Source organism: Anomalospiza imberbis, chromosome Z (genome assembly GCF_031753505.1).
Source record: "Anomalospiza imberbis isolate Cuckoo-Finch-1a 21T00152 chromosome Z, ASM3175350v1, whole genome shotgun sequence".
In the NCBI taxonomy this organism is placed as follows: domain Eukaryota; kingdom Metazoa; phylum Chordata; class Aves; order Passeriformes; family Viduidae; genus Anomalospiza; species Anomalospiza imberbis.
The window spans coordinates 26,934,335-26,954,990 of NC_089721.1; the positions used below are offsets into that span (position 1 = coordinate 26,934,335).

A 20,656-nucleotide genomic window follows, 5' to 3' on the forward strand; every position below is an offset into this window, starting at 1 on the left:
TTTCAGACTCCTGTTGTTTGTGGCTGAAATTCTTCAGTGGTATTTGAAATAATGGCTTTCTTTATTATGCAGTTTTTTCATGTTCTGACAAACATTCTAAAATGTAATATAAAATTATTTTTCTGAATTGATGTCAAGTGTTTTTTGTATAGAAGAAGGGTTGAAGGGCTTAAGGGTTGTTTTTGTTTGTTTGTTTGTTTTGGTTTGTTTTCTTTTTTTTTAAGGATCACTTAATTTGAAAGCAATCATCTGAAATTTCAGGCAATGTTTTATATTCATTATTCTCTGACCCAAATCCATGCCTCTGCTCTGTTGTGGATGACTAGCTGTTCTTAATTTGCGTTATCCAGATTCTTTCACAAATCAGAAAGAAACTTGGTTGTAATATATTCTTTTGTAGCATGGTAATATGTAGTAATATGTAATAAATAGAAAAAGATCATTAGATTCTAAAGCTCAGAAGAATTTGAAGCATTTTTAGAGAAATGAAAATGTTTATGCTGTTTGCAGAAAATAAAATTAACCACCGTTGCCCATCCTTCTTGCCATACAATCTATTATGAATTAGGACTTGATGTGCAATGTGCCACATCAAGTATTTTCCTCTGTGTATCAATTAAGATCTCTTTTCTTTTCCCCAAATTTTCAGGTGTCTAGAAGGCTTTAATAGTGGAACATTTACAATTTCATATGAGGACTCCCACCACATTATGCATGTGCTGAATTAGCCCACTTTTGCGCGTCTTGTATATTTTTTAAAATGTAATGAGCTGAAGGGGATATATTAACCAAGGGTGAAGTTATTAACTATTTCCTTCTATTTATTGATGGAAGGCTTAAAGATTGCTAGAGCATGAATCTAGCTTGGAGGCTTTTTGATCTTTTTGTTTGTTTCCATCATTTATTTTCCAAGGAAGAAAACTAGGGCATCAATTCCTTTTAGAAACAGAACGTTGTTACTGGATTTATAAACATGATGTGTGCTGTACACTTTTATCGGTTTCTTCAGGAACTCAGGAATCTGTGATTATTTAGGTGACTAAAGCAAAGGGCTTTTAAAATTCATAGATTAGAATATGAACCCCTAGTAGTTTGTTGTAGAAGATTGTATTATTGACTGTTCTTCCAGTTCTTCTGATGCTGTCACATGAAAATATGGATTGTCTTGTTTCCCCATTTCCAGTGTTTTAAAATATGGGTTTAATTTGTACACTGTTGCTGGTAAAATCTGTTTTTATGTTTGATTGTACCTGAGTCATCTAACAGCTGTTATTTCCCAGTCCTGTTTAATTTGTTGTAGATTAGTTTAAAACTGTATGCAACTTAAATGTCACATCTGTGTTTATAATTTTTCCTACTACCTTTGTAATGAAATGTCCCCATGCAATTGTGTCAATATTTTGATGGTCTCTCATAGTCACAAAACTTTCCAGACACAAGATTTTAAGTTAGAAAGCAGTAAATTGAAATATGACTGCATACATGTAGACCTTCTTTTTTTGGTCAGTCACAGGGAGAGTGACAGTTTTCCTTTTGTATTTTTCAGACTTTGATAGGACTGTTCCTTTTGAGGAAAGTGTTCTCTATGTTGTCTCCAGGATGCCCATACTTGTAACTGAGTACATCACAAAAAATGTCAGTGAATACAACCACTCTTAACAGTAAAATGTTGATTTTTAAATGTCTTGAGGCCGGAAGGAAACCTGTTGCATTTAGGTTACATGGGAAAAGTTAACAATGTAGGGTGCAAAGCATAAGGTTTCATGAGCACAAACTGAACAGAAAAATTGTGTTAACATCCTTTGAGAAAGGCTGTTTAAAAATAGGAAAACAAATTATGGAAGCACCATGTGCAAGCAAGGCAGAGATATCTCCAGGCAAGTAGGAGAATATGGAAGAGTACAGGACTAAAATTTATAGAAGATAGAATGTGAGGAGTAGGGGAAGCAGGTGGCTTACATAGTAGCATTTGAAACAGAGGTGCCCATATCTAGGAAAAGGAACTCTGTAGAGAAATTAGCCATTCCATTGTGGCTGGAAGTTAATTTGGGAGGAGAGGAGGTCTCTATGGCAGGCAAGATTACATCGCAGGAGCCTCAGCATTCGGAAGGGTAATGCATCTCTCTGTCAGAGTGACAGAGAGACTGAGGGTGTTTTTTATTTAGTTTTCTGTTTGTTGAGTGATAGAGACCAAAAACCAAGCAACTGTATCTATGTGAGAATTCCTTATTAATTGTAAAGATAAGAGAACAAAAATTTAGTTCATGGATTGTATTATTTTCTAACTCTCCAATCTCAAAGCATGTCTCATTTTTCCTGTGGGAAGCAGTAGATCTACGAGACAGTGGTTGTGCCTGGGCCATTGCTTCCTCTGCTCTTTAGAGTATGACCTCCGACAGGTCATGGTGCTGATTTTGGCTCAGATACTTCTGTGCAAAATGAAGATGCTAGCAATACCCAGCTTTGTAAAGTACCATGAGATATATAGATGCTGTCCCTTCAATTTTGCTTGCCATGCTCTTTACAGTTTAAATTGCCTCTTAAATTCTTTAAAAAAAAGTTTGAAAAAGGTATTAAAATTTTCAGGGAGTGAAACTACTGAAACTACTCAGGAAGTAGTTTGGAGAAAAACAATTAAGTATTATTTTTATATGAAGTGATTTAATGTCCTGTGTAGTTTCTATTCAGTAGACATTAAAGAGCTAAATTCAAATTGTTTCATGTCAGCAAAGGGTAGAGACTCCTGGTCTGCAGCAGAGACGTCTCAGTGCAGGACCAGGGTGGACACATAGAGGGGAAAAAAATGCAGAGACCTGACACCACTGTGTAGTGAAACACCTTTGTCTGTTTAGAGTGGACTGTTTTAGGAAAACAGCTTTAGTCCCATGCTAATATTGACATAAATCACATTTCAGAAAAAAACTAACATGAACTTTCACATTAGCTGGATCAGAAGAAATGTGGAAACTCATGCAGGATCATATTAGGCATCAGATAAAGGAGAATAGACATACGCTCTGAGATTGAAGAAAACAGAAAGAAAGAAGATTTGATAAAGCCATAGTTACCCAGTAACAACACAAATATAAAAACATCTCTTTCAGTCGTTTGGGCATTTGTTCTTTGTACTGTAGCTCTGACTTAATGGAGGGAATTAGGGATCAGATCTCTCTTGCTGTTGGACACTGTGTAAAGTTCTAGTAGAATGCTCACATTCAGATCTTTCAAATTTGGGGGATAAAAACCACAGAGTGTTTTGAAATTCTATATGTAAATGAGTATCTGTTATGCCATTATAGCATCCATGGAAATATGATTGCTAGTAGTATATTAAGTCTCATAAATTTGTAGCCATTAGAGCAGCATGAGTTTTCCTGAGGTAAGAGTAGTAATGATATTTTCTTAACCAGTCTGTGAATGTGCAGGGAGTGTATTGATCATTACTCTCTTGAGTCTTAGAGTAGATAAGAAGTTAAATCCTTGTCCTTGTCTGAATAGCAACAAATTTAATGTGTCGTTTTCCTTGACATTTTACATAGATTTGTAGACAGAAAATTCACAATACTCAATATTATTTATAATTTCTTTATCTTTTTACAGAGGGAAACCAAAGGTCAGTTTCTCATAGATCACATCTGCAACTATTACAGCTTGCTGGAAAAAGACTATTTTGGCATTCGATACGTTGACCCTGAGAAGCAGAGGGTATGTATTTAATCTCTGACTAAATTTGCTTTAAAGTTAATTGTTTTTTTTAAAAATAAGCATGTATGTTCTGATGCAAAGTTGTGTATCTCTGAGGATTTGTACTCAGGCTGTAATCTGTAGAGGTTCCTAAAGTGGCATTATTAAATTAATTTTCCCCTCACTTAATGCATTTATTATCATATTATTATTATTATATTATTAAATTATTATATTATTATATATTCTGATTTGTGTAGTTCTGGGCACTTAAACTGGAAAAGAATCTACAGGCATGACTCAGAGTCAGCACAGAGCAGCTCTAGGCTCTGACAGTGCACTGGAATTTGGGACTTATAGTTTTCTCTTAGCGAATGATTTTTGGGAGTTGTAAGAAGAAATCCTGTTATGTTTGTCAGGTAAAAACAGTCATTCTGTTTCACCCATCACAGGGTGCTTGGTCTTAAAATCTGTAATACAGAAAACAGATGTGATTTGTCAAGCTTTAGGGGATTCTTCAGGCTGGTCCTCCCTATAAGCATCTTTGCATTTCTGCAATAAAATTCTCAGGCCTGTGCTGTACACATTTTTGTGTACAGTAATTAGTCATCTTTACTAGGTGTTAGGTGGTTCTTCAGGTTGTACTTTATAGGTGATTTGTCTGCTGCTACCCCCACATGGTTTTTATTGTATGAGAGTAGGAGCAAATGGTGAACACAGAAAGCAGAAGTCCTCAGACACTGAAATTCACAACTGCTTCTTCACCATGTTGTCCTGCTGGTCTCAGTAATAAGACATAGATATGTGACTTTAAATATCTTGGGTACATATAATGGCATTTAATCTCTGGAAACAATCACCAGTTTGCAGCTGCTGTGATTGAAGAGGAAAAAATAATTTGGCTGGATACCTCTTGCTACACCTCAATTAGTTTTGTCAAAAATCACAGGAATTGGGGTATCACCATCAGCTCAACCTTATAGAGTTGCAAAAGCTTTGCAAAGCTACACCATATAGCTTCCACTGCATCCTCATTTTAAAGTGAAAATAATCAGCAGTTAGTCTCACCAGTGTTCTTAATTTTTCACAATCATAAAAGTTATAGAGATGTTCACCTGTTTGGAATAGATAGGAAGATTAGGTTGGGCTAATAATTGGGCTATAATTAAATAAGACTTAATAAACAATTCTGTTGGATGTTTCTCTGACAGTCACTCAAAAAAGCTGCAGAAAAGTTATTTTACTTAATGGAAGTAAAGAGGGTCTTTTAAATAAACCCCAAATTTTTGTCAGAATACTTTAAAATAGTGAAATTTCAGAAAAAAAGTCCAAAACCTGAAACTGATTGATGCCCATTATATCACACCATATGAGGTTCCCATGTTTCAAAGAGCTGTTAGCTATATTGTTAGCTAAATTTGCTGCATTGTCTTATCCATCTTGGCTATACAGTTGTTGTTTTACATTTCGTAGCTAATTTAGTGCTAAGTTTATGGAAGATTATATAGAAGCTAAAACTTTCTATTGCTTAGCAGCACAAGACAAATTGAGAAAAAAAATATATTCTTACCTAAAAGATCTCATGTTTTCATTTCCCTTTGTATCCCAAAACTAGAGAATACTGTTGCCATTCTGTGTAGTATGGAGGCTTGTATCAACTGGTCCAGTCTTCAGGTGGATTTTGCTAAACAGACTTATGAAACTTGAATTTCCATACATGTGTTTTTAAGTGCTGATTTACAATGCTCTCATATTTTCAAGCATATTGATAACGCCTCTAACTGGGTGTTATTTCTGCATTTTAATTCTGTCATGAGTTAGGACATGATTTATAATGGACCCTTTGTACAGACTTAAATGCTTTGTTGATGAGTTGAAAGGAATGTACATTCTTCTCTTATGTTACAATTCATAAAAATAAGCTATTTTTATATTCAGTATCTTATATTGTCACAAACATTTTCCTGGAAGCCCAAGAATTACTTACTTCTGCACCCCAGCAATGATGTGACTATAAAATAACCCAGACACTCCCACACAGCTCCAGGCTTTGCCATGTCACAGTTACTGCAAAAAGTTAACTCTGTCCATGCCAAAACTAGGACAGCTCAGCAAAAAACTAAGGAAATTACAGTTTTGAATTTATGAGGTATGTGACAGTTTTCCTCACTGTTTTATTTTAGCAACTGTGAGTTTAGGTGCCTGGAATTCATCTAATAAAAAACCATCAGTAGTTGCCTAGGTATGTGGTTAAAGAGATAATCTGTTGCAGGTATAAGATGTGGTGGGGTCACAGGAGAAATGTCATTTGATTGTAGCCACTGTACAGGTAAGAGTACTTATAGTTCTGTAGAAGAAGTCTTCAAAGCTCCATGAAATAAGTGTATTTGTAATTTGGTAGAAGAAATTTCCAAAACTTAGTGGAATTCTTACAGGTCCAAATAAAGAGAAAGGGACACATATTTTCCCCAGTACCTTATTAGGGCTTGGTGAGGTGTGTCACAAAATACAAACAATAGCCCAGTAAAGATCAGTAGATGGGTTTCAGCAACAGCTGCTTTCCGAATTTAAACCTTGTGGTTTGACCAAGCACAATTGCTTTGAAGGAAAGCGATAGTTCATGCTATACTGCTTGATAATGTGTGTGACAATGTGCTTCAGTGACCCAGAGACAAATAAAGGGATGTGGGAAAATGAATAAAATGACTATCGACTAGTCTGGTTTTAGTACATGACGTGGCTATGGTAACAGATAACACTTTGCCTCTTAGGACTGTATTTGCGGGAAGGTATTAATATCATTAGTGTCTAATGAGACCTCAGCTGCTCTGATCTAGATATCTGTATTCAAGAAACATCAATTTAAGATGGAAAGAGAGAAGAAGGAGTATTAGAAACATATAGAGAGTGGAGAGCTTGTTTACAAGATGATTCTAAGAAGGACACACCCTTTTAGTGTAGGGATCAAAGGCTAGGAAGATAATGTTATACATGCATCAGAGTGTAAAATAGAAAGAAAAAAAAAGTTTAATCAAGAGAGGTGGTTCTTACAGTAGTGAGAGCTGCACTGTCTAAGACAGTCCTAATGGGGGCAGCGGGGAAAAAAATCTTTCACCAGGTTGGTAAATAATTTTGGGAGAATTCTCTATAATTTTATGGAAGGAGTTTATATTAAATATTGGCAAAGATAGAGACTAGGCACCATCTTCTGACTGTTCTTTCAAAGAGCATGTAATAGTAGCTGAAACAAGAAAGCATAACTCTTTTTAGGAGAGTTATTATTGATTCTGATGTGCATAGCACACAATGGATGTTGCTTTGCTGAATTTCTTGGAAATGCTAAATGCCTTTGTTGTAGCATTTTATATGTTGTAGAATTTTATATTTAACTGCATAGTCTCTGGGTTTGCACAGAATGGGGTATATCAATGGTTCCAAATGAAACTGCCATAATCATGCATTTAATTCTGGCTTTTAGTGAATTATTCATGATTGATTCTTTGAATAGTTAAACCATATGAAATATTAGTATATTATTATATGGTGTACACACTCACACAGAGGCGTGCGCGCACACACACACACACACACATGCATATATATATAATATTATGCAGATTTATGCCTGCTGGCATTTAGTCTAGCAGTGATGCTTGCCTCCATTTTATTAAGATCCATTTTTTTTGTGCAAAGGTTCCATAGTTACTCTGAAAGCTAATTTGCAATCCTTTTGTTTTGTAATGAGGGAGCTCAAGCAGGCAAAAATACCAGCTTTAATTAATCGAAAATGTTTTCTAAATGTAAAGTATGCTACTAAAATGTAGCATTTTGACTTAGGAGTATCAAAATGTTTGACTGAGTTTGGGAATTTAAAAAAATTAATTGTTTCAATATTTCAGATGTTTAAAATTAAATGTTTCAAGATTTCTGTTTAGAACATTCAAAATTTCTGACTGTGTAAAAAATATAGAAAATTGAGCTAATTGTCTTATGTTAAAAAAAAAAAGTGAAATGTGGGAAAACAACTGGTGTTTTTATAGGTTATTTTTCAAGTAGGTAATAATACATATTTCTTTCTCTCCCCAACTCCACTTTTAGAATAATCCTTTCTTCCTACATAAATAAATATGTGTGTATATTTTGGGCATAATTAAACTTTTTGGGCATGCTTAAACTTTTAAAAAATTTCTATAATTTTCCATATTCTACTCCAGACAAAAAAAAAAAAAAAAACCCAAACTCTGGATGACATTCTTAACAGAAGGCAGCATTGTATTTTCTTTTATGTCTTTGAGTCTGTGGGAGAGTAACAGTGACAATAAAATCAAATTGAACTAGCAGTTAAAAGCCCTAGGTTCTCCATCATGTTGTATCTTTTAGCATCATATTTGGATGTTCTTTTGGGGAAACTTTGCCTTAGTGTAGATTAAAAAATGTCAGTGGTGCACTAATAGTATGCAGTAAATTGCAGTACGCCATTTTATGTCTAATGATACTGAGAACAAAGGAGTTCCTAGTGTTCAAATATTAACTATTAACCTTTTCATATATATTTCTGAGACAATTATGTAGGATCACATTGCCTTTCTCCCTGACTCTAAACTGTAGCAACATTTGAAGCTACTTTTGGTCAAATTTGACTAGGGCAGAGGTCATCCCTCTACACTCAGCACTGGTTCTGTGTTCAGTTCTGGGGCCCTCACTTTAAAAAGGACATTGAGGTGCTGGAGAGTGTCCAGAGAAGGGCAATAAGGCTCCTGAAAGGACTAGAATACATGTCTTATAAGGAATGGCTGAGGGATCTGGGTTTGTTTAGTCTGGAGAAGAGGAGGCTCAGGGGGGTCCTCGTTGCTCTCCACAACTCCCTGAAAGGAGGGTGTAGTGAGGTGGGGGCCAGTCTCCTCTACTGTGCCAGCAGTGAGAGGACCAGAGGAAATGGCCTGAAGATGAGGTAGGGGAGATTCAGATTAGTTACTATAGGAACACAATAAAAATTATTACATTTTTTTCACTGTTAGGGTGATGAGGAAATAGGTTTCCCTGGGAGGTGGTGGAGTCACCATCTCTGGAGGTGCTTAAGAGGAGTCTGGATCTGTTGCTGAGGGGTGTGGTTTAGTGATTTAGGGGTTACAGTGGTAGTGTTGGGTGAAGGATGGGACTGGATGATATTAAAGATGTCTTCCAACTTTGATGGTTTTATTATTCTATGTAGTTCTCAAGTGTTAAGTTCCTCTATGGGCTCATGAAGATAAGCTGCCATATTGGTGGATAGAAGCCTGTTATTTTTCTTACTGAGGTAAACAGTGAAGGCCAAACCCAGCCCAGGAAATCTCAAGAGAATAAAGGTATATTGATCCACTGTAAGATACATCGTAAGAACCCAGAAACCATCATTTTGATCTTGTACTTTTTAACAGTTTCAAATAGGAACCATGCCTGGAGGAGCTGTTAATAATTCTCCTACTCAAAGAACTATTCTTGACACCTTTTCATATACTAGATACCATATTGAGGACAATTGTCACACTCTCAGACTTGTGGAAATGCAGAATGGTTAATTCTGTGCCAGATACCCTGGGTTTATTGAGCAGCATCTTTTTATTTTTGGACTGGTACAAGATGAGAATAGAATACTGCTGTTCAGCATCTTCTCTAGAGTGTTCAGCATCATCTCTAGAGTGGATTTCTTGTTGAAAGAAGCTGTAGTTCTTGAGTGCAAGGGGAGATTCAACAGAAGAATGTTAGTGTGATAAAGTATAGTCTTTAAGTCCCTTCAGAAGAGCACCTGAGCAATGATTTAAACTTGGAAAGACTTCTTTCCTTCTTTTTTTCACTCCCAGTGGATCAATCTGAGCACATGCTTATGATTTTGTTTTTGAATGTGGGAGTATGTGGTGGTAGTTAGACAGAAATACCTTGGAGCTACCCATGGGGTAGGTTGGAAGTGTCATGAAAAGGCTTTGTAGGACCCTGATGCAACTGTGAAGTCTCACCTGTCACTGTGGAGATATTTGAAATCATAATCACCCTTAAATATTAAGATGCTGCAGGGCTGTCTGGGAGTAGCTGAGCAGTGCAGTGGTTTTAGCTCTATGTTTGTATGAAAATAAAGATTACAAATTAATCAAACTACTCTATGAGTAGGAGAGGGAATGCCCTTTATGTACCTGATCCTGAATGGTAGCTTTGAGTACACTAGAATTTTCTGACTTTCCCAGAGTACAGAGCCTGGTTTGCTGTTTTTGATAGGAGCATGACACTGGATGCTATGTTTTTGTTGGCATACCTGCGAAAGAACTATTGCAGATAAAATTCTTACTTTACTTTCAAGCTTAAATATGGTGAAAATTGGGAGACAATTCTACACAGATACAGTTCTTTGGGTTTTTTTGTGGGTTTTTTTTTTTTTTTTTTGGTTACAATTTGTGTCATTTATTTCACTAGTAATGGTGGTGGGGAGACCCATTTATATACCAAAGTGTATCACTTAAAACTGACCTGGGCAGAATATTTGTTTAATCTTACAACCTAAGTAGTTCAGCATTGTGCCAGTATTTACTAAGGAAGGAAATTAGAGTTTCTGGTTTATTGATAATTAATTTCTTTGTCATGAAGTAATGGCTCTGTTTTTAATGGGAGCTATAGACAAAATGTACAGCAGTTCCTTATCAGAGAGACATTTGGAAAGGTGTTGGGGAAGATGAAATAGGAAAACCTTATAAATATGATTGCCTGGCAAAAGATTTGGAAAATACAGACATTGAGATGAGAACTAGATTTGAAATAACAAACCTTGACTACTGAATAACTAGAAAACAATAATATAGCCAGGCTGAAAGCAATCCCCCTTTCTGATTAAACAATGCCCTTTACCTGCAGATAGGTCCAAAGGTCAAATGGAATGCTCTGTCTCACCCCCAATGCATGGTTCATCCCACACCTGTGACCCTCCCCTGAAGTATCAGGTATCTGTGACCCCATTGGCCCAAGTCCTGTTCCAGCCCACCTTGAAGCCCTCTGATAAGGTGTGTCCGAGGGACCCGACGCTCTCTTGGACCTTCCCCTGGGACCCTCACCTGGAACCCTCGCTCTCTCTCTCTCCCTCTCCCCCTGGGCCTGCCACGAGTTGCGCCTGGCAACTCCAAGCTGGGCCTTTCCCCCTTTTAATAAACCACATTTTCTAAGACCTGACTTCAGAGATCTCTCATCCATCCAAACCGTCCTGGAGACCCGCGCTCGCTACAGACAGGGTCATCAAATCTTGGGTGCAGTTGATCTCTGCTTTAACAAGAGCAGCTATTTAATACATGTTTCTAAAAATATGTACCTAGTCCCACATGAGAGTGGTGGAGGTTGGCAGAAAGACACATCAGACAACTTGCAAGCTTAGTTTAATGAAGTGATATTTTTGTGTAATACTCCATACAGTTAGGAGTAGAGATCAGTCTGGGAGATCTCCAGTCTCTGTGAAGGGGCAGAACAGAAGTATTATGGGCAGAACCCTAGAGTGACTGACCTAAAAGTTAATAAAAATCTTAATCCTTATCCATGCATATGAACCTCTGCTCCAGGGCAGAGTTATCACAAAAGTTATTGCATTTGCATGAACTCTTGCTGCAACACTGCTTGCTGTGTGCCATTCAGGTCATGTTAGTTCAAAATAACAGAACTGGAAAAGGAGCAAAGAAAGTTGTGAGAATTATATCTAATAGAAATGGATCTCATCCAAAGCTGGATTAGACAAGAATAATACGGCTAGTAAAAGAGTTGAGTGAGAGAGAATGAATAAGAGAGAGTCAGAGAGTAAGCAAAAGTGAATAAGAGAGAAAGATATGATGTAAAATAGCTTGGAAAAGTTGCCGTGCAATTCCTAGAACTGAAACACTCTAAAGTAACTAAGAATAAAGTCACTGGTATTAAGAAATAGTTTTTAGAAAACCATAGGCAGTAATAAAATTCATTGTAGCTGTCATGAATTTGAAAGAAGTATTAAAAATTGGAGTTTGGACAAATTGGTAAAAGCCTACAAAGATTTACAAACAAATTTTAATGGAGGCTTGTGGAAAAAGCCCATTGAGCACAGTGGGAGCTACTGCTTCTGTTCTTTTTCTAAGTGCTTGCTTCAGACTGTTTCCAGAGACTAAGTGCTGAGTTAAATGGCATCATGCTTTTTCTAGTAGAGCTGCATTTATGCACTAAAGAAAAAATTGACAGAAATGAATAATAGTGTGGAGAGTATGTATACATATATATAGTCTTAATTCAGCAGAAATATTACTAAATATCTTGTGTGAAAATTAGTAAACTTGTAAGCTAAATAATTTTATATTATCATATATTGATAAAAACAAAGATTTTTTTCCCCATTTGTTGTGAACCTGTTGTCTGTGAGAATGTGGTGGCTCATGTATCCAACAATATATGCAGATTTTATGGCCAGATGTTCAACTGATGTAGAGACTACGGATAAGTTCAGCTACTCCAACATACAGCAGATAATTTGGAAATATGTTTAATAAATGCCAATTCAGAATCATATGAATGGTGATTCTGCTCCAGTGTATGTGACTACCTTTTCTGGACCAGATAAATGTTTGTGATAGTGATGTACCTTGTTTCTTCCTCATTAACATGCCACTAAATAGCATCAGTGCTTTGATTTTGGAAAAAATACAGAAGATCACCTCTTTTGCTACAGCAGAACAATGTCAATATTCTTGATATAAAAGTTTTTGAAATAATGAAAAAACAGTATTGGCCTCAGTGCATGAAGAAGTAGACACACATTATGCCCTAGGCCCTTTGGCATCTCTTGTGCCTGTATAGAGTTGCCTGACAATTAATTCCCCTGTCTGAACTTCTGTGAGCTTTGGATATGTATTTGTTTGTTTGTTTGGTTTTGGATTTTTGTTTGTTTGTTTTATGATTTTGGGGTTTTTTTGGCAGGTGGTAACCCTACACAAGTCACTTAGTTGAAGCTAAAGCAAATTTACCTTGATTTTGCTCTTCATTCAAGGAAAATATTAGATATTCCTTTTCAAGATTAATATAGGGTGGAGTTTTCAATAAAATTAATTATTATTTTAATTTGCTAGTAGTGTTTCATATCTCCATTCTCCTGCTCTCTTCTGTCGATTAAACGAAGTTTTCCAATCCAGCCCTCGCCTGGAGTATTTTTGTAAAACCTGCAGGTTCTTTTGATTCTGTTTTACTGTATGCAAATCCTGACACTTGGATAAGTATTGCTTGCCAAGAGAAATTTAAGTATTCATAGTATTTGGCCACTTTCAGTTGCCCCTTCCTAACTGCTCCTCTTCCAAACACAGACACTTAATCAAAAGCCTCTTGTCTTGGAAGAGACTTTGCTTTGCTTCCAGTGCTTTGAGACACTGGAATAGGTTGGCCAGAGAACCTGTGGATGGCCCATCCCTGGGAATGTTCAAGGCCAGGATGGATGAAACTCTGAGCAATGTGGTCTAATGACACATATCTCTGTCAATGAAATGGGAGGTGGAACGAAATAGTCTTTAAAGTCCCTTTACAACCAGGCCATTCTTTGATTCTCTTACTGTTTCCTCTTTCCTCACAGCTTCTTATCTTAAAACCCTTAACCCTGTGCTGAATCAAGACCAAGCTCAGTCCTCTCAGACCTTCTCAGTGAATGGCTTAATTTGAAACAGGTTGAAACAAGCTGAAGTGTTTTTTACTAAAAGCATATCAGTGTTTGCAGAGTTAAATTGACTTTCCAGAATGGTGCTTTTACCCTTGCAGGGTGTCCTTGTTCACTCTGAGCTTTTGCTGTGAAAGCTGATAGCACATCAGCTGCTCAGCATTTTGTGGGTAAGCAAGAACACACCTGGCCTCGCTAATGACTACTCAGCGCCACTTAAGGGCTGATCAGAGGTGAAGGCTCTACTTACAAAGTAAAAATTGCACTAGTCTGAAACATAGCATATACTTCCAATGAAATCTTAGTCAGAAGGCAATGCTCAGTATATTTTAGGATCCCAGCACCAAAAGTGATATCTGTGATAGTTTGCTTACGCACCACTGGCACTTGAAGCACCAAGACTCATTAGCTATCCCATGACTGACCTTCAAGATTTCTATGTATCTTTCTCTCATCCTTCTGTTTTCTGTGATGGCACCTGTCTGATCTCTGAGATACACAGCAGCTACTGAAAACTCTTTTGGCAAAGAGATTAGAAATTAGTAGTGGTGAACATGAATCTCCTCTCAGAATGCTTGGCAATCTGTTAGCAGGATTAGCATCAAAGTATTTTCTTCCCCATTGGGCAGCAACCATGTTGCTAACATGCTTCCAATAAAACAAGACGTTCAGCCCCTGCAGGAATGATTTCTGGTGATCATTAAGTACTATCACACATAAAGCCAAGCTGGGTTGAGGGTGTAGGCCATCCTTCAATTAAAGCAGCCTTTGTGGACTAAAATGTCAAATACATAAGACAGAGATGAAACTGCTTAAAATTGCTGGAGTTTTGTTTTTTTTTTTTTCTCCATGATTTCCAAAATTTAGTGTTAGTAAGGAAATAAAAGATTATTGTCTCTAGTTACAGTTTTATATCTGACTAATTTTGTTTGGGTTTTTTCTTAGTTTTATCAAGTACAATAAAGGCTACAATAACTCCTTGCAAAGAACAGTTGAGAACATCTGTGGCCTGTTCCTGTTCTTGCAAGTTGTAGCAATGTGGCAGATGTGGCAGATGTATTAATAACCTTTTTTTTGCAGCTGAACATTTAAAATTTATCTTGACAAGCTAACTTGAAGTGTTATCTTTTCATTCACTTAAATTTTTTTTTCAGAAAAATTGTTAAAAAAATATTGCTACGTGAAAAAGCATTTTGGAAAACCAAATACTTTTCAATTTAAAGTTTCAGTAGAAAGAGTTTGATTAATTTATAGGAACCTTAATCTCCTCCTAACTATAACAGCCAATTAACCTTGGAATAAATATAGCTTGGATACTGTATAGTAGAGATGAGGCACAGGTATTAATTTTTAATAGTCGATGCTGTAAGGCTGAAAGATAAGTACTCAGGGGAAAATCTTTCCTAAAACTCAAATTGAAATATGCAAACAAATATAGGGGTAGCTATTTCCAGAAGTATTAGCAATGACTAGGTGTTTATCTTCCCCTGACAGTCAGAGAGCATTAAGTACCTAATTGCTGTGTCTTTGAAAGTCTCCACAAATTATAAAGTAACTCCTCCGTTTTCTGGAAGATTCAGCTGAATTGTGTATACGTTTGCAATCTTCCACCAACAGAAGGTCACAGCAGAAATCTGAGCTTGTAGAAACTGCCTGTCACTTCCATGACCTCCATGTGAAAGCCTAGATTGCTTAATTGCTTGGTGTCTTTTCAATCTGTTGTTAACCTGTGATGGTCAGGTCTTAGTGAAACATGTTTGATTTCAGACGTGTTAGGTAAATCTGCATTCCTGGGGGTTTTAGGAATTTCATCCATGTTTCCCCTCTTTCATTATTCACGTGGTTGATATCAGGGTTTCATATTTGCAAATTTGCCTTTTTTTATCTCTGACTGCTTTGTTATAATAGGTAATTAACTTTTCCAAACAGTTCTAAATGCTGATCTGGTCTGTGCTGATATTCCAGCTTGTTATTTCAAAAATAAATATCAAGAAAACTGTGCTGTGTTTCTTCTAGATGAAAATCGTGAATACTCTTAACTTTCAGTTTCCTGGGAGCAGTACAGCATGGCTCACTGTCCAAGTCCGCCTTTGCTGTCTGAATCTTCATCTAGGGCTGGCCTGATCCTGGTGGATGTGGAGTGGGTCTGTGGAAAGTGGACTTGCATATCTGTTTGTCTAGTTTCCTATTTGTGAATTCATTCTGGATTATGTATCTATAAACCATTGTGGACTGTATAAGAATTCTTAAATCAGATTGTCTTTATCTTTTTATGAGCAACTCTCAGCCCCCATTCTACAGACTGAAACACATAAACAAGTTATATGTATGATCTGAAAAAAGAATGAAATGAGCTAGATATTTCTGGTAACTCAGTGAAACTGTCATTGCTGATTCAATTCTTTTTCTTTCATCTTTTCCTCTAAAAAGAACGGTACTGGGAAAACAGATTAGGTAAAGAAATGTTGGAGAGTTGCTGTTGTGTTGTGGCTGTTGTTTGAAGTTTGAGGTTGCTGGCTTTTTGTTTTCTTTGTATCAGGGTTCCATATCAGTCTCTCAGTGATAAGTGAACTTCAAATAGAAATATGCTGCACAGCTTATCTCCACTACTACTGTGACACCACATGTGTGTGAGTTTCTGAGCAACCATAGCACATAAACCAGAGATACTTGAAAATGCTCTTTCAAACATATTTGTTTTTTCAGAAGTTCTCTTTCAGAAAACTAATTCACAGTTATCCTGACTTCATCTGTATTATTGAGATGTCATAATTTTTAAAGTAATAAGTTTCTGTCAGTTATTAACAACTCCTACAAAATACCCACTCCTGGCCTTACTCTGTAGTAGAATTACTAAAGGTTATGAGGAGAAATGGTGGCCCATGTAGTATATTTTAAGTATTGGATATGGTTTAATAAATGCCAGGTTTTCTTTTTGCAATTGACCAAAGGGTTTTAGAGCTAGAGTGAAAGGGTTAAAAATGAAACCCCTTAGTGCAAGGCCTTCCAGTGATGAGTATCCTTATTAAAACTGAATGCTGTGCTTTTTGACCAGCTGCTTCCTCAGCACAAATCTCATTTTACTGTGGAGATTTTTGCTTAAATGAAAAATACTAATACAAAAACTGCTGGCTGGAAGTGGCACTTGAATATCAGCATGTTCTTTTGTCTGACAAAACATCCTCCTGAGCAGGTCAGCTAGTGCCAGCAGGGGATATGCTAAGGCTCTTAACTAAAATGTGAGCCTAAATTTTGGTTACAGAAGCGCCTGAGTTTATTTTCTAAGAGAATAATAATAAAAAAAAAAAAAAAGAAAAATTTTCATGTAAATTTATGCACCTACTGATAAGCATCCATACCTCTCTGCTATTCATTAGCTATGATTAGCATACTGTGAACATTTCATGGAAAAGTGCAGTTTTTTTCCTTGAGATTTTTAATTATTGCTAGAAGAGAACAATAGCTTGTGTCCTATGTGTTTTGATTAAGGACATAGTACTTAGGCATTCTTCAGTTTTAAGAAATGTAGAAAACAACACTAATGAAGAGACAGTGCTAAAGTTTCTGAATATTCTTTTCTGCTGTCTGATATGATCATTCTTCTGGAAAAAAACGGCTAAAAGTATGAGACTAACATGTCTACTGCAAGCTGAGGACTACAGTCTGTCCCTTTTAAATGTGTCTTTGAAGTATCTGTCTTATTTCTTTCTCAACTACATCTATTTTACAGGCACTGGTGATATCAAGTATGCTTATACAGTACAATTCCAGTATGGAGGTGCTTTTCTCATTTATGTATGTCTCAGTGAAACAAAATTCCTACTTCTCATGTTTGGTACCATATACATTTACAAGGCTATTTTTGTCTATTGTGGTACATATTAACCTCTGCTCTCTGCTTTGTCTTTCCAGCACTGGCTTGAGCCCAACAAGTCCATCTTCAAGCAAATGAAATGTAAGTTGTGAAAGCTCATGTTTTTAAATGATTTTTAAATAACTGAAGGTTTTCTTGTGCTTCCATGAAGTAATTTAGAATAAGCTTCATTTGTTTCTGAGTGTAAACAGGTCCTTCATGTTAGCACATGAAGGAGTCCTAAAAACTCCATGCTACCCTGATCTTACCATCTTACAGTGTTCTGCACATCAAAAGCTTTTCCTTACTGCTTATGGCTACAGCCAGGTGCCAGCAGACTTGGGATGGCAGATCTGGTTGGAAGACCTGTATATTCCAGCTCTCATTTTCAGTCAGATGCCATCAGCCACTGGGAGATGGCAATAAAAATGGAATGTGGCAATTGCTTCTGGGTCTTTTCTGGTTGTCCTTCTTTCTGCTGCCCCTTGCTTCCTGAAAATGCAGAGCATTGGCTTGAGATCATTGTTACTGTCCAGCAAATTCAGGTACTGTGGGCTAAGTGGTGAGCTTTCTGCCACAGGTGGGGGGAACTTAAGTTCAGTATTTCAAAAAGAATCTTTAAAACAGGAATGTATTATTTTAGTTATCTTTTTGAAATGTTACTGTCTGGCCTAGGGTTTTCATTAAATAGTCCAACTATGAAGACCTCTTCAGGAAAAAGAACTGCTTTGTACTCAGAAGCTTATATCCAGCAGCAGAAACAGTTTACTTGACAATTCCGGAGAATTGACATGGTGCATTAGAAGTTGTGTCTTAGCTGTTATCTATCTATCTATCTATCTATCTTATGAAATGCAGGAGAATTTTATCCTCATATTGCTTGTATACAGTTTTCTTTTTTAAGCATAAGTACAAAGAGCCTTTTGTGTGGGAGATAATGTATTTGCTTGAAAATATGGTGAGGCCCAAGAGATTGTCTAATATGCAAAAACAGTTGATACTGGATGTTGACTGCACTATATGGAATACTTCAAGGAATTCTTCCATTAATGCAATATGTATGCATGTATGCCATGTATGCATACATGCGTACATATGCCAACACACATGTATCTGGCATATTCAATATGAACTTGTATATCTAGTGTTTAGCTAGCTGGAGTACTATCCAGTAATAATTAAGTTCAAAAATGTCAAATTAGAACAAAGTTGTGCTCCTCAGCAATGCTAGTAAAGAAAGAAAAGTGGGAAGAACAGAGTAATTGTAATGATTGTAAATTATCTTAATCTCTTGCTTCCTTCCAATGTGTTATCAAAAGTAGAACAGCTTCCTGAGCATGTCCTCTGGCCTGCATTTCTGTTACTGCTTTCATCCAACAAAGTATAGACTCATTCATCTTGTGCACTTTGCATAGCAACACATGCAAGGGCTCTGCCAACAGATGTACTGAGAATGTGTTAATGTATTCAAAACCTTTCCTGCATATAGATGCTGCCTAGATGTGATAGATGATAGTCCATGAATTCCATAGATGCAGTGATTTGACGGCGTCGTCAGAGGATTTCTGTGGCTTTTGTGATAGAATTCTAATCAAAACTCAAAAAGCAAATGAATACAGAGAAAAAAGCAAAATAAAATGCATCTAGCATGAGGTTGTTAACATGGTGAAAAAGTCTTAAGAACAACAGCCAAAGAGAATGAGATGCTAACAAAGGATTTTTGTTACCAGCCTTAGATTTAGGACATAGAAGTTGAATTAACTGTAGGATTGGCAACTTACTTTTAAAAATACTAGTGTAAGTTAACTTTCTCTTATGTCACAGAAGAAAGATTTCAGTTGCTACAATAACCCTTTAAGGAAAAAATATTTTGTACGTGTGTAGAATCCATGAAGATTATGCTCCCACAGGTTTCAAGGACATTTTGGTATGAATTTGACATCAAGAACCTTTTGATTTATTCTTCTAAAAGTAGGCTATGTTAATGTAGAAAATGAAACAATTTCTAAAGGAACAAGGCTAATTTGTATTTGATCTAAAAATATTCAGTTTACTATGAAAAGGTTTAAGCTCAGAAGAAGAAATTATTGATACTCACTTGCAAACTTCCCAGTGTCAGGTGGCAAAAGTGAGAACTGAAATTAGCAGAAGGTAGAAAGTCTAAAATCTAAAGGAATGAAGTGACTGGTTAATAGAACATACATAATGTATACGTGAGTTCTGGTAGAAATTGTGCCAGAAAGCTATTCACAGTGACTGTACTAAATTGATGTTTTCTTTTATTTCTTTGCATTGAGGAATTCAGGAAATGAATAATTTTCTCTGATAATCTCTAATGACTCAAAAAGTTCTAAATTCAGTCAAATGCTTAGATTTACATAGAATTGTGAAGCACTTGCAAAAGTGCAGAAGAAATTTCAAAAATGCTGTGTTCTTGAGCTCAGCTACCACTTGTGGGAACCTTCCTTATCTTCCATCAGAGCATCAAGTTTTTCACTCTGTTTATTCATCCAGCGCAATATTGACAAAAAGTTTGACTAGTAGAAGTATTCTAGTATACATATTAGTAGCTTTCATGGGCCTCAGTAGTACATGAATCATTCAGGCATACTCCCTTTATAGTCAGATTGTACAGAACTCATAGTATAGCAGCAATGAATTTCTGTTTGTGGACTAGAATGTTGTATCTTTGAGGCTCTGAAGTGTTCATAGGATCTTGTGTGATGTGCTACAAATTTAATTTCTTTGGCTTTTGAAAAATTGCTTTAAGTTCATATTTAGTAACATTGGTATATGACAGGAAGAATCTTCTAAAATTTTCTGTTTTGTCTTATCACATATGAAACTATATGTATATGTGTTCTGGTGCCACATAAACAGAATGAAGGCATAGTATCTTTTTTGTCTCACCATCTACCTTTGCATTTTCCATTGTCATTGTAACGTTTGTATTTTAACATGATGTGTAAATTCTAGATCTGTGCCTCAGTCATTTTTACCACTGATTTTGCCTGAAGAGGGAAAAATTCAGTTTCTGAGAAATGTCCTGAACCACTGCTAGTCTTGTTTGTACAGATTGAAGCCAATTGGTGACCAATGATCAGCAACTGCAAGCAGTGTGTTTCCAGTAGTGTGATGGAAAACTCTCTGAAAGGCTGCTGAAGAAAGCTGTATCTTTGTGGTTCGGGATACAGAACTTCTAAAAGAAATTTTTCTGTTCTTTTGCATGTTCTTGTGTATAGTGTTATTCTCTCCCAGATGCTGACAGTAGAGTTCTCTGTTTGGCAGTCTTACTTTTTTTTATTGCTTATTTTCTCTCTGGGAATTTTATGGTGTAAAACCTGAGTCACATCAACACTAATGTTTAAGTAAAGAAGAGTTTCCCCATGCACTTTTTCTCCTGCTGGTTTTTTTGATTATTTTTAAAGATTATTCTGTCTAGTAATATG

The 20,656-nt window shown here is 36.3% G+C and overlaps 1 protein-coding gene across 3 annotated transcripts in view; it reads left to right on the plus strand.

Annotated features, from left to right (window-relative positions):
• FRMD3 (FERM domain containing 3) overlaps positions 1 to 20,656 on the plus strand; it is a 144,526-nt gene that overhangs the window by 54,417 nt on the left and 69,453 nt on the right. For 2 of the 3 annotated variants that reach the window (XM_068176545.1, XM_068176546.1), the window contains exons 2-3: positions 3,601 to 3,705; positions 17,267 to 17,309. In XM_068176545.1, coding sequence (XP_068032646.1) covers positions 3,601 to 3,705; positions 17,267 to 17,309 — 148 coding nt within the window. Of the gene's footprint in view, positions 1 to 3,600; positions 3,706 to 13,340; positions 13,365 to 17,266; positions 17,310 to 20,656 lie in introns of those variants that run through there. The other variant, XM_068176548.1, reaches the window with a different exon arrangement.